This window comes from Lutjanus erythropterus, chromosome 7 (genome assembly GCF_056507025.1).
Source record: "Lutjanus erythropterus isolate fLutEry1 chromosome 7, fLutEry1.hap2, whole genome shotgun sequence".
NCBI classification, from domain to species: Eukaryota; Metazoa; Chordata; class Actinopteri; order Lutjaniformes; family Lutjanidae; genus Lutjanus; species Lutjanus erythropterus.
In genome coordinates this window covers 17,308,059-17,320,937 of record NC_139323.1, presented here as the reverse complement: position 1 = coordinate 17,320,937, position 12,879 = coordinate 17,308,059, and the positions used below count along the sequence as shown (strand labels likewise).

Sequence of the window (12,879 nt, the reverse complement as noted above, 5' to 3'; positions counted from 1 at the left end):
CAGTCTGTGATCCGAATAAACATAAGGTTCATCTCATCAATAAAATTCAAAATATAGAAACCTGCTGTCACTCCTGAATTGACTGGCAGCTCTTCTGATTCATGGATTAACACTAGACAACAACGTCCAAGTTATTAATGTGTTTGCATCAATGATGTTTGCAAACACAGCAGTAATACTCTCAGTTATGACTAACAACTACTGATTTTTCATCACTGAGACAAATGCTCAGCTCTGAATGTGAATTTGGCTTAGATTTATTTAAGGATTTTGACTTTGGAGCCAAGAACATGTTGTACCCTAATAAGGACTCTCACACTTTGGGCTCTATTTCACTCTCACACACACCAAAACAGCTAAACACACACACACACAAAGCAGGGAGGAGTGGGCTCTTTATTGGTACTTACGTCAGGGTGGAAAGAACATTTTCTTGCCCATATTCCTGTCTGAGGTTAACGGGCAACATCCGTCTCTTCCTCGCTCTCTCCCTCCCACATTCTCACTCTCCCAACTCCCTCGTCTTAATTTCTTGCTCTTACCTCGCCCACCTCTCCGTGTCTGCCTTCGCCACACATTTATTTCTCTGTGTGGGAGAGCCTTGCTGCGAGCACTGGCCCACAGGGACCCTTTCACGCTGCTGATGTGCACAGTGGCTGCAGATTGTAACCTTATGTGCCCCAGCAAGTGAGTCATGCGAGGTAAAGAAGGAGTTTGTGTTATGTGTTCGAGACGGTTGGGTATTGAAGAAACAGCAGCCAGGCCACTGAGTGTTCCTTTCATAATGTGGTAATCAACTTAACCATTGACACTCACTCAAAGCACTGTGGCGTCCAGTCCCACAGGGAGCGCATTAGGCCGAGCATAGCAGCAGATATCGATTCAGCACTCTGGGGTTTTATATACTAACACATCATACAGTCGTTTGTGAAGAAAAGTTGCACAGTTGCTATCAGCTTTATCCCTATCACTGGTCATTGTAAAGCCAAATGATTAGTGTCATTATTTATTATGATGAATTACATCTGTTATTTATTGCACTTCCCTGATTGTTGGGATTTTGTGGAGTTAGATATCAAAGTCATTGAGTGAGAGAGCTATTCTGTTTTCTGTTGATATCTTATCATTGATTTTCCTGCCCATACACTCCCATAAAGGGCCATAAAACATTAATGATTACTTGATTTGTATTTCTTGACTACTACTTTAAAACTGCAATAACAGATTTTTTTAAACCACTTTGAAGCAGCGTTGCAAAGTTTGGGAAATATGTTAGCAAACATGTATGTGTGTATGTAAGCAAGAACAATATTTATTCTCTTTTAGCTCTGTTTTTGGTCTCCACCATCTTGAGGGAAATAGCAGGCTCCTTATGGCCTCTAAAAGCTCCACTATGTTTACCAGCCAGTCACTAAATTTGTCTGTTTGCTGTGTAGGAGCAGATCAATCTGCATGTATCAGGTCTCACTGGGTAAACTGTCCATTGTAGAAACAGGAACTCATTTTTGTCAGGTCAGGCGTTCTGCCCAGAAAGGTAACATTTTTGATCACTGAGGCAAGTTGCTGCTGCAGTAGTTACACGTGTGTAATATAACTGTTTGTTATTGGAAACATATTAGAGTTTAATGGACACTGTTAAATTTGAGAAGGAAAATTAAAAGCGTTCAACTGGCAAGTTTGTCTCTGGCTTTGATTCATCAGACACAGTAATTAATCAGCATGTCTGTGGTGCAGTTAAAACTAGTAAGTAGTAAACAGTGGCTTCATCTGAGCTTTTTTCACTGCAGTGGCTAGAAACAACACTGAGGAGAGCTGTGAGACTGAACCAAAACAGTAAAGCTGTGGGCCAGAAAACCAAAACAATAAGCTGAAAGATGATACAAGAGCTGAGGGGAACTGAAACTTCAGGTGATAATAATTTGAACTACACATGACCCCTTTCACATTAACTAAAATATTAGTTTAGTAGAGTTTGTTTGATTTGATTTTCAGATGCACTGTAGCTGTAGCTGAACAGCAGCCACGATGCCACAAGTGACAACTGTGGGATAATGGTTAATATAAAAGATCGTATCAAAGTAACACAAGTAGAAAAGAGATACAATCATTAAAATGAATCAGCAATGTCAGGTACACAACATTTATAATGTCTGCTAGCATTAAGTAAAAGTTACAAAGTCACATTAACTGGTGGTCATACTAGACCAAGAAAGACAAAATATTATTTCATGTTTAGGAAGTTATATAATCTCACTTCAAATGTTCTAATGCACCTTCTTTACTTATGTAAAGTTCTTTGAATTCCTTGTTTTAAAGATGCTTAACTGGCCTTACCTCAACAATTATTGAGCTGAGCTTGAATTTATCCAAATCTTGTCATCTAGAAGACAATTTTTCATAAGCCATACTTTTTTGTGTGTCTTCATTTTTGATTGAGTTAAACCCAGGAGGAAAACCTATAAATACATTTAAAAAATCCCCAACACGCTCATATAACTGAACACATGAAGCAAATTGTGTCCAATTAAGGGTGAAAAGCAGCTTTGTTTACAGGAACATACTGCCCACTAGACTGCAGTACTGATGTTCTGCCAGCAGGTGGCACAGTGCAGTTTCGGTGTTTGAGTGAATCTACTCCGACTGAAAGGCTTTAGGCAGCATGACCACAGGAAAATAGACTGACTTCACACTGCTCAGTACACTGCCAGCATGACGGCGCTCCATTACTCAGCTTATAGCTACACACACACACACAGGCACACAGACACACAGACACACACACACACACACACACACACACACACACACACACACACACACACACACACGTAGTACACACACACTAAGACAGTTAGAGCTTCTTCGTTTTTATTTTTAATAGAAAAAAAGTATTCAAAATAATACAACAGGAAGTATTCAGTAAAGATGACAAAAACAAAAGATGTGATCAGGTCTGTGTCTACATGGCAACCACACATCCTCCACTTGAGCTCAGCCTGGTTTGCTGCTTCAGTGCCCGAGTGTGTATGAATATGTGTGTGTGTGTGTTTGTGTGTGTTTGTGTGTGAACACTGATCCAAAGCAGAAATAGAGCTTTACAGAACACCTCTGATTGATGCACACGACAGTCTGCTGGTGAAATGAAAGGGATATAATAATGCGTGTGTTTGTTTGGTTTATATGTACATACTGAGGGTGTGTTGGGATGAAGAGTGTGTTTCCATATGTACAATAAAACTCTGTGTGTGTGTGTGTGTGTGCGTGCGTGTGTGAGCTGGGGTCTGCAGTGTGATGGTGTATGAAGGAGGATGGATGGGGTGGAGACACAGATGCTCTGAACTAACGCAGCTTCAGTCTGCCTGCTGCTGCGGTGATGAGGATAATGACATTGATGATTGATGATGATGATGATAACACTACGAAGGAAGCCAAGAGTAAAAACAAACCGAAGAAAGGAACGTCAGAACAGGAAAAAATAACTGAACAAGTGAGTGTGGAACAGAATAAAAAAAAAACAAACAAAAAAGGTCCTTGACTTCAGAAGGCAGGAGGAGTTTAGAGTTTCTAAATCACCAGCTCGCTCCCTATTCTCTCTTATTAAAATATCACAAATTTCTTCCATCTCCACCTCCCCTCACCCGCCCTCACCCGTTCTCTCAGTCCCTCATGGCCCAGGCCGGCCTGGCTGTAGGTAGGCAGGCAAAAAAAAAGTTCAGTTTGGATTCTGGTGGCGTTACGTAACTCCTCTGCCTTCACCATCTTTTCCTCCCCGGGCTTCCTTTCTTCTTCATTTGCGTGCCTCACCAAGACGTTTGTCCTCACTGGGCTTCCATATTTGGGAGTTCCTTTAGTCCAATCAAAGGGGTTAAATACAGGAGGACAGATATGGAGGGACAGACGGAGCTGCTTGAGGGAATCACTCTGCTTGACCCGAAAGTGGCGACGCGCGCCCATCCGTTGTCACGTCTGTCCCGTCATCGCTCCGCCACCTCCATCTGTCCGCTCCGGGGGGCCTGAAGGGGTGAGGCGCTAAGAGAGGAGGGCTGTAGTCTCTGAAGGAAGTGTTTCTTTATCCCATTCTCTTTCTCACATGTATCCCCGACTCTTTCGCTTTTGATTAAAATACTATCTTTGCCATACGTTCAAAAACACACACATGCTCATACCAACACGTACAGAGTCCCGTCACATCGACGCCCCATCGGTAAAACACTGATTCAGCTCTCTCAGGCACTCATAAGCACACACGCATTTACACACACACACACACACACTGTGAGGCTCTCTGTGGGGGTCAATCTTGGGGGCCTCTGTGCTATGTCCCATCTTCCTCCTCCCCCTCTGAACAGTAGTCTCGCCCCTGCAAAGAAAGTGATCACAGAGAATATAAGATGTTTGTGATTTTCATGTGTTTTCTACTCTAATTTGTTCCAGTTAAGTATACTCAGTAATAACCTGCTGAAAATGACTCAAAAAACTCCCCTCGCACCTGTTACTCCAGTCACGTTTAAACAAAATCTCATCTATTTGCAGGTACTGGCATAGAAAGTACTGGATGAGGCTGTGAAGTGCTGACAGGTGGGCAGTTATGTTGTTTTGTTTCTTGAATCATGATGAGGAGCAAACTCAACGGCCTTCGTCTCCTCTCCAGAGCCTGCCCAAACAGGATGTTCAGTCTGTGTGTCTTAAAATAAGCTTTTAAAACGCGGGCTGCCTCAATGGTGCAATAGTGCAAATCAGTGGTGGGGAGTGCATTTACAAAAGCATGGCACTCAACTGCTGTTAAGTTTCCATTTTATGCTACTTTATATATTTAATTCACAGCATTTCAAAAGAAAAAAAATTTCCACAAATTAATTTTAATTCTCCATTATATTTATCTGACAGCTACTCGTCGATTTATAAATCAATCACAAATAATTAACGTGCAGCTGTTTGGATAATTGATTAATAGACCTTTTTCACAGCAGTCATATTGTTATGACACAGCAGAGTAAACACAGGTGTTACCAATGATAGTAATTAAGGTCCCAGTGAGCCAACATGCACAGCAGCAGCAGCATCACCTCACGACCTGAACACGACAGAACCTTAATTAGTATTAGTGGTAACACCTGTGTTTATTCTGCTATTTTATGACAGAATGGCTGCTGTGATAAAAGTCTATTGTTTTTCAAGCAGGATGGCAAACACTTTACAATGATCCGATGCTTTTCTTCGGCTTATGTGACAGTAAATTCAGTATTTTCAGATGACGGACAGTTTGTTGGCCAAAGATGGAAGATGTCACCTTGGGACATAAGAGGCTGTGTTTTTCACATTTTCTGATATTTTGTAGGCCAAGCAATCAATCCAGTTGCTAAATCTAAAATAGTTATAGAGAGATTACACTCTAATCTGACAATTTATAACTCTTAATAAATATATAAATCTTGCTCCCACCAGTCAAGCATGCATCAGCCATTACTGGTGGAAGTCCTCAGTATGTATAAAGGCAGATTATTATCTGCTTACAAGTTCATGCATCTGTAATAATAATCCAAAATTGTTTTTTATATCTTATATTACCACCTGTTGACACAGCGTAACATTAGCCACAGCTTAACAGTAATGTCTGCCAGGTGGCCGTTGGCAACCATTCTGAGAAACAGGCCACTGATGCTTGGCCTTTGGTTGCCAGCAGTGGCTACCACTTTTTATCACATAAAAAGTAGGGGCAGCAAACAACAAAAGTGCACCACAATTTTTTTTAAATATTTGTTGCATTAGTTAAATATTGCTGTTACAGTGCATTCTTTTGGTACATTTTCATTATTAAGCTGGCATATTACTGCAGTACCTTAAATACTCAAGATATAAAGTGACTTAAGATGGCAACCATATTTTCAGTTTTGGCAACCAAAACCTGATGCCTGGTTGAAAGCCTGTTAGCATTCATTTTGGGTTGTGTTTCTGACCATATTCCATATTCGCTCTCCTTTTAGTTTTGTTTTCTTTCTTCACCAACTCCTGAGGGTAATATTTGTGACCATTTGGCTTCTAATGACACACCAAGTTCACCAGCTAGTCGTTAACTTTCTCTGTTTGCTGCTTTTTGCTGGGTAGCTTTTTAACTGAAAACAGCTGCCTGATGCTGCTGAAGACTGAGAGCGGTGAGAGCGAACCAAAACAGGAAAGTTGTGGGATGTAAAACCAAAACAACAAGCTGAGAGATGCTAAAACGGTACCAGGGCTAGAATCTTCTGTGGATTCATCAATATGAGTGACTTACTTCACATTGCAAAAGAACATTTCATCCTTTGGAATAAATAATAATAATAATGATCATAATAATAACTTAAGCAACCCTGCAGGACTTAATGCAGGACTTTCCGTTGCTCAAGTTTTAGAACCTGAATATTTCTCCCACCGCTGCTGAAAACACCCTGACACGGCTGAAAAATGAAGCGTATCATATCAAATCTGAATCCAGCCGTTTCTCTCTGTCAGTTCACTTTGCAGCCTCATCTATAGTCAGAAACAACTGGTGTAATTCAAAAGGCAGACTAAGAGGAGTAAGTGCTCATCATTGCAGCGATGATGACCTGTTCCTCCCCCTCACACATCACATGTGGAGCGCGAGTGTTGAGCTCGTAAGCAGAATGACAATGTGGACTAATGGATGTTGTACAGCCTGTCTCTTTAAATGCTAAGACCCAGCTGTTTCTTTAAACGCTCCGAGACCCATTCTGTGCCCCTCTCTCTCTCTCTCACACACACACACACATACACACACACATACACACATACACACACACACAATCCCCTCTCACCTTCTCAATCTTCTCATCCAGCATCCTGAAAAATTCCTGCTGGCTCTCTGACGTGTGAATACTGAGAGAGAAGGAGAGAGGAGAGGAGAGGAGAGGAGAGGAGAGGAGAGGAGAGGAGAGGAGAGGAGAGGAGAGGAGAGGAGAGGAGAGGAGAGGAGAGAAGGAGGAGGGGGAGCGGAAGTTGGAGGTTGGAGACAAGGAGGAGAGGGGAGGCAACAAATACATCATGAGAATTTTCCATTACACCCCCCACACAGCACAAACACACCAGAACGCACGCACGCACGCACACAGTCCTCGTTTCAGTGTGAGAAATCCCTGGTTGCGAGGCTGTGGAGGAATTTAAATAATTATTGTATAAAGTATTAAGCCAGTCTCTCATCCAAAGGCTAAATACTCTGCAGCTACCAGCAACTAATAACATGTATACACACACCACGTCTACAGAGTGTGAGGTTGGCCAAGAGGCAGCTTTACAAAAACCAGACACAAAATATCACTTACTTCACACATCATAATATTAACATACTGATTCTAAGATGGATTTAATGGACACTGGACAAAACGGTTTATTAAAGGGGCAGTTCAGCCAAATTAAAACACAGCACTGGAAGTCATACTCCCACAGTGAGCTGGCAAAATGGTCTCACCACAAGGTCCATTAGTAGCCGTTCTGCAGCTTTCAATTATATCATCAGCAGATGAGATTTGTACAGTTGTCATGGAATTGAAAATGTTAAAATTTCCATTTTTCATCCATATTAATGATTGATATTGAATGGACTTCCAAAAACTGTCGTTCACTGTAATGTTTACGGATTATCCACAGTTAGTGTGACATCGTTTCAAGAAAGACAACAGAGCTTCTCAATGCTGTGCACAGTGCAAACCACAAATTAAATACAATTAAAGTTCAATACAACCACCACTGTCTGGGATGAAAGCAGACAGAGAGGTGATAAGTAAATCAAATCCTAACTGTATGTATGGCTGCTGCTAGAGGTAAGTGAGAAGGTGTTTTTTTATATACAGTTTGTCAGAAGTATTCAAGTTAACAGAGTAGTTTATAATACACAGATCAGGGGTGTCAAACATACGACCTGGCGTTAAATGTCGGTGAAATAAAAAAAATTATAGAGCTCAACAAGTTATTTTAACTGTAAAGAAGTAAAATACTAGATTGCAGTTCAGTTCCAACATACAGAAATGTTTTGAGCGATTGTTGATCCACTGTGATCTGTATACACTGTAATGCACTATACTGTCATGAATGTGGAAAGTGAGACATTGTTGAAATTGCACATTTTTTTTCTTAAAACATTTCAGTCTGTTTATTATTGGTTTTGTAAATGGATGGTTCATTAATTGTGAATATTTTCAGAATGATCATGTCCTTCTTTACACTAAAAAAAAAGAGGGAAATCTAGAGGTAGAGGTCTATAGGTTATTCTGCGACAGTTTTACTGGTCCAGCCCATTTGAGATTGAACTGGACTGCATGTGGCCCATTACCTAAATGAGTTTGACACCCCTGCTGTAGATCATATGATTTTATACAGTATCATCAGACATTGACAGTATGCACACCGCTGCTGGCTACTTACTTAGACTTGATGTTTGCTGCAGCCACCTCTTTCTGCGGTTTGCCCCTGTACTGCACATTACTCTTCTCCTGAAACACACACACATGCACACACACACCATTAGTCTTCATTATCAGCTGATAAAATGGGCAAAAAACAAACAACTCATATCAGCAAACGGCCACACCACTGAAAGCACACGTCAAACCTGCATTATCAAATTATGCCCTGAACATAGAACCACAGAGCACAGATATAATGAATGCAGGTCTAAATAAAACTGATTTACCAACGCAAATGAAGGTTGGTCACCTTGCATAAGTTTCCTTTCATGTTTTTGCAAGCTTTGTGTTTCAGGCTACCATAACAAAATCAAAAAATGCTGTGACTTGCATCTTTCACCACTCGCTGCGTGTGTGTGAATTCCTCTTTGACAGGAAACACCTATAGTAATGATGACAGGTGGTAGGAAACAAATACTGGTCTGACCACATGAAGCGGCTGCACTGGAGGTTAACCTGGCTGTGTAAAAAATGCGGTTGGGTCTTCCAATAACTCATTCAACTAAATAACAAGCCTCTCATTTTGAAACAAGCCATTCAAACTATTTATGCAGTTCAAAAAATGTGCTCTGACAAAGCAAAGTGATGTCAAGACCTTTGCAATAAAATGAGCCAAACTGTGTGTTTGTTAAAGCTAAGAGATATTCAGAAAACACAAATCTGATGACACATTTCAAGAGAGCATTAAGTCAAGCGGCGTTTTATCTGATTACTTCGTGGAAAATCTCTGTTTTTCTTTCACTGCTGTGGCTTCAACTTTCAGAATACAAGAGGTTCTTCCCCTCCTGGTTGTAGCTTGTGATAAGGCCGCTTTTTGAGCTGCAGTAATATAAATTAGTGGCAGTGAGAGACTACTTCTGTTTTTTAATCAGGATTTATAGTTACACTGGTTATTGTTCCACCCCTTGCAAGGACGCCAGGCAGGCTGACCTGATTTACTGAACAAGCAAACGGGCTCTCGCTTCACACTACCACACTTTTCAGTCATCTATTGTGTTGAAAAGGACGAACAAAAATATAAACGCAGCACTTTCGCTTTTGCTCCCATTTCTCATGAGCTGAAGTAAAATATATCAGACTCCTTCTGTGCACACAAAAGGTTTATTTCTCCTAAATTTTCTTCACAAATGTGTTCAAATCTGTCTTAGTGAGCACTTCTGTGCTAAGAAGAATAAAAGGCCTCTCAAAAATGTGCAGTTTGATCTTGAAAGAAGACGTTCATTAGACACTGAACAACGGCTGTTTCACATGAATGTGTCTGTTGCTCCTTTTTGGTTGAAACCAGACAGTCTTATATAGCTGGCGATTTGTACACAGTCTGAGGTCTTTGCCAGTTCAGACACATAAAACAAGAAAAACATATTGCTGTTTATCTATCAGGAGCCCAAATCCTCTGGTCAGTCAGGTGAGCGATTATGTTATGTCTTTGGTGATCAACAATTGGCGTTGTTATAAATGAAAGGAACAGGAGTCCTTTCAGTCTGTCTCCATTAAAGTGGACAAAACATCATCATCAACATCATTAACTAACCTGTGATGAAGTCTTTGCCACAGACTCACAGACTGACCGGCCACTTTTACTGTTCTTGTTTCCATTCAGAGGGACATGTGGTCATTCTCAAGACAAGGACATGACTTACGGCTGCTTTCATCCATAGGGCTCCAGACAACAACAAATAAATTTTATTCAGGAGGGCAAAATCATGACCCGCCCTACTCTGCCTCATGCCTAAACCTCAGAGGCAGTGTAGAGTGGGTCATTATTTTGCCCTCCTGGGAAAAAATGGTATCTATAGCCCTACGTAAATGCTTATCAAACTTTTTACAGCATGTAGTAGATCAGAAAATATCAAGCTCTCAAAGTAGCATCTTACTGTTTCGTGCTGTTTGGTGCTAGCAGGTGATGTGGATACTTCACTGGTGCTTCGTAAGAAGCCACTAGCAACTGTGCTCGGTTCACTGTTTTCCACTTAACTTTTAACGTGACAGCTCAAAATTTTGTGCTCCTGGTCTGTGCTTCTCTTGTTGTTCTCTCTCCTGGAACTCTTGTTCTCTAATAGTTCCAGGTCGGAGCCACGATTGCAGCATTTCTGAAATTTTCTGTCTCTTTATTTTACCTCTGCTTGCTATCATACCATCACAGTTCAGCTCATAACTAATCATGGAGGACGTATGATCCTGACCATGCAGCAATACAATATTGAAATAAAAATACCGGAAATACAATCGACTAAATTTCAGGATTTGCATATTTTATGCATTTCCAAAATCCAGGCACTTTTCAGAACTTAAAAACATTACTTTAAAATTCAAGTGTTTTCAAGGATTTCCAGCACCCATAAGAACCCTGTTTCTAAGAAGTATTTCTGATATTCCTCCAGGTACCACTAAAGGCAACTTTGTACAACCAGTGGTACTAAGGATCTAGGCTCTATGTGAAATAGCCATCGTTAAGTGCCTAATTAAAGTCTTTATGTCAAGATAAAATTCCAAGGCACACCTATGCAATAATCATGCTGTCTGAGTCTTTGATCTTTCACTTCAACTCATAAAAAAATAGGGGAAAAAACAAGGTTTGGGTTTAAATTTTTGTTAAGAATGAACATGATTTATAAACTGGAAGGTAAATGTGCAAAAGAGGTCGGATAGTCAGGATATTCGGCATGTTATGTATGTAAAGAAATGACTTCCAATATAGCATTTCTTTCTGCTGTTTAAGACCACAGGTTTTGAGAGGAGGACGTCAAACCATCCATGCGATCAGCCCCCACATTCCACACACGCCGGCATGTTGTTTCTACCTGCGTGTGTGAGGCACCTCTTTGTGTGTTTGCGCAAGACACAATAAGTGTGTATGTCTGTGTGAGGATGACGGAGCTGCCTCTGGACACAAACACGAGCCTGTTCGCTTGAGCTGATAAACTGTCAGGAAAAGGTCTGAGTGTGTGTGCGGATGACGGGCTGTCAGCAGATGGGTTGGTGTTTGTGTGTGTGTGTGTGTGTGTGTGTGTGTGTGTGTGTGTGTCTCACCAGGTTCTCCTGGTTGCGTGCATTCACCCGATTTTCATCCCCTCTCATGTACTTCACCTCCTCCACTCCCTTCATCTTGTATTCATCTGAGGGGAGACAGAGAGAGATATGATTAAAGGAGAGAAATAAACAACAACAAAAGAAGAAACACACACCAGATTCCTTTCATTCATCCTGGACAATCTGATCTGAAAGGCTAAAATAATTGACCTATGTCTTCACTGTACTCTCACTGCATTATGTCAACATTAGCAATGACCGTACCATCGATTTTAGCCATAATTTGTCTAAGGTAATGTGATAACCACAACCTGATACAGTGTCTTGGAGTGCGGACACGACAGCTGAGGTATAAGTAGGAGGACAATAGTCATCTCCTTTCCATTTTAGCAACAGCAACTCATCCGAGGACAAAGAAAAACAGAGAGACAGCGCGAGGGAAAAAGACACGTGTATGCGAAGTAAGAGACAAGACAGAAGAGACAAGAGGGAGGAAAAAAAGGGAGCAGATAAGAGGGAGAAAGCTGGAGGGGGATTAAAGATCAGTTGAGCAGCTTCTAGGCTACACGGACAGCTTAGACAGTTAAGACAGTTAAGACGAGCTCAGTGTCGAGGACAGTAAAACTTCTGCAAAACTGCACGGCGCTGCCACTGCCACGCCCCACGCTGTTCACCCCAAATCACTGCTAAAGGTAGAAATGGGGGCAATATACCAAATGTGTTGAATTCAAGGAGATATGCTGAATGAATCAATACACTGTTTGAATCCAGTAATCCACTAATAATTGGTGACATCGTCCCCACCAGCAGTCTAAAACCCAAAGATATTTACAACAGAGCCATATTAACTGGGTGATTAGAGCAGTAGTTTTCAAACTGGAGTCCAGGGACCAACAGAGGTCCTCAGGTGGGTCGTAGGGGGTCCCCAGCAAAAGGGGGAATAGAATATTTGAACTTTTTTTGAAAGCTGGAACAACATGGTAAGAAATTATGATCCTAGATTGATCACTGACTGACTATGAAGACTTAATTATCTTCAAACTGTTTTCAATTGTGAGAATGGTTGCTTCTCTTCATCTTATGTTTTTTTTAAACTGGGTTGTGGACTGTTGGTCAGATAAATCAAGCAACTTAAAGATGTAACATTGGGGGTGCCTGGATAGCTCAATTGGTAGAGCGTGCGCCTCATGTACGGAGGCTGTGAGTCCTCTGCAGCGGCCGTGGGTTTGACTCCCGCCCATGGTCCTTTGCTGTGTGTCATTCCCCCACTCTCTCTCCCCATTTCCTGATGTCATTTTCACTATTTTGTGATATAGACCAAATAATTATCAGTCAATTGAGAAAAAGATCAGAATCTCTACATGATATACACTTTTTCACATTTTTCCTAGAT

General features: G+C 41.2%; 1 protein-coding gene across 2 annotated transcripts in view; it reads right to left on the bottom strand.

Moving 5' to 3' along the window:
* Positions 1-2,851: 2,851 nt before the first annotated feature.
* Positions 2,852-12,879, bottom strand: part of LOC146323844 (uncharacterized protein C1orf21 homolog) — a 40,881-nt gene continuing 30,853 nt past the window's right edge. For both annotated transcript variants that reach the window (XM_084722976.1, XM_084722977.1), the window contains exons 3-6: positions 11,487-11,572; positions 8,416-8,483; positions 6,813-6,873; positions 2,852-4,360 (exon numbers count right to left, since the gene is read on the bottom strand). In XM_084722976.1, coding sequence (XP_084579102.1) covers positions 4,316-4,360; positions 6,813-6,873; positions 8,416-8,483; positions 11,487-11,572 — 260 coding nt within the window. In that variant the 3' untranslated portion in view covers positions 2,852-4,315. The remainder of the gene's footprint in view (positions 4,361-6,812; positions 6,874-8,415; positions 8,484-11,486; positions 11,573-12,879) is intronic.